The sequence below is a fragment of the Mesitornis unicolor genome, unplaced genomic scaffold (genome assembly GCF_000695765.1).
Source record: "Mesitornis unicolor isolate BGI_N332 unplaced genomic scaffold, ASM69576v1 scaffold38973, whole genome shotgun sequence".
NCBI classification, from domain to species: Eukaryota; Metazoa; Chordata; class Aves; order Mesitornithiformes; family Mesitornithidae; genus Mesitornis; species Mesitornis unicolor.
Genome location: NW_010173411.1, coordinates 3,525 through 4,063, shown reverse-complemented (window position 1 = coordinate 4,063; position 539 = coordinate 3,525). Strand labels below are relative to the sequence as shown.

Here is a 539-nt window from a genome sequence, read left to right as displayed (position 1 = left end):
AGCAGTGGCTTTTTTACGGCCCCTTTTAGCGTGTATAGAAAGGTGGAGTGTGCGAGAGGAAGCCCTGTCCCTGCCTGTAATCACACCAGGATCTTCCCAAATCCCCGACCACGATGGGGATCCTGGTTTCCAGCAGGGATCTGGGGCAGGATCTTCCCTGCCTATGGATCCCAGTGGGGTCTTGGGGCCATGCCCTGGATGGGAGCAGCCCCTGGTGCCCAGAGGGGACAACCCTGGTCCTGTGTGCACAGTGGGGGTTCTGGGTGCTGGCAGGGGTCCCCCAGCCCCTGTTGTGACCCCGCTTTCCTCCCCTCAACGCAGAGGAAATGCCTGCAGCGGCGCCGGCTCTGCTGCGCTGGCCCCATCTGGCCTCCACGTGTGGGTTCGGCTCCGTGCCTTGAGGAGAAGCGAGAGCCTTCGCCACGTCCGCTCGCTGGCCTCCGTGTCCGGGCCCGTTGAACCTGGCGCCTTTTCCCCCCTCACGGCCCCGTTTCTGTCCGCAGGGCCCGAGGTGGCGCTGAGGAAGCTCTGCGAGCTGC

At 64.7% G+C, this 539-nt stretch overlaps 1 protein-coding gene across 1 annotated transcript in view; it reads left to right on the top strand.

The window, feature by feature from the left end:
• Window positions 1-321: 321 nt before the first annotated feature.
• POLD2 (polymerase (DNA directed), delta 2, accessory subunit) overlaps window positions 322-539 on the top strand; it is a gene marked incomplete at both ends in the record, with an annotated part of 3,700 nt that continues 3,482 nt past the window's right edge. Inside the window, 1 exon segment of the mRNA XM_010180723.1 lies at window positions 322-511. Coding sequence (XP_010179025.1) covers window positions 322-511 — 190 coding nt within the window.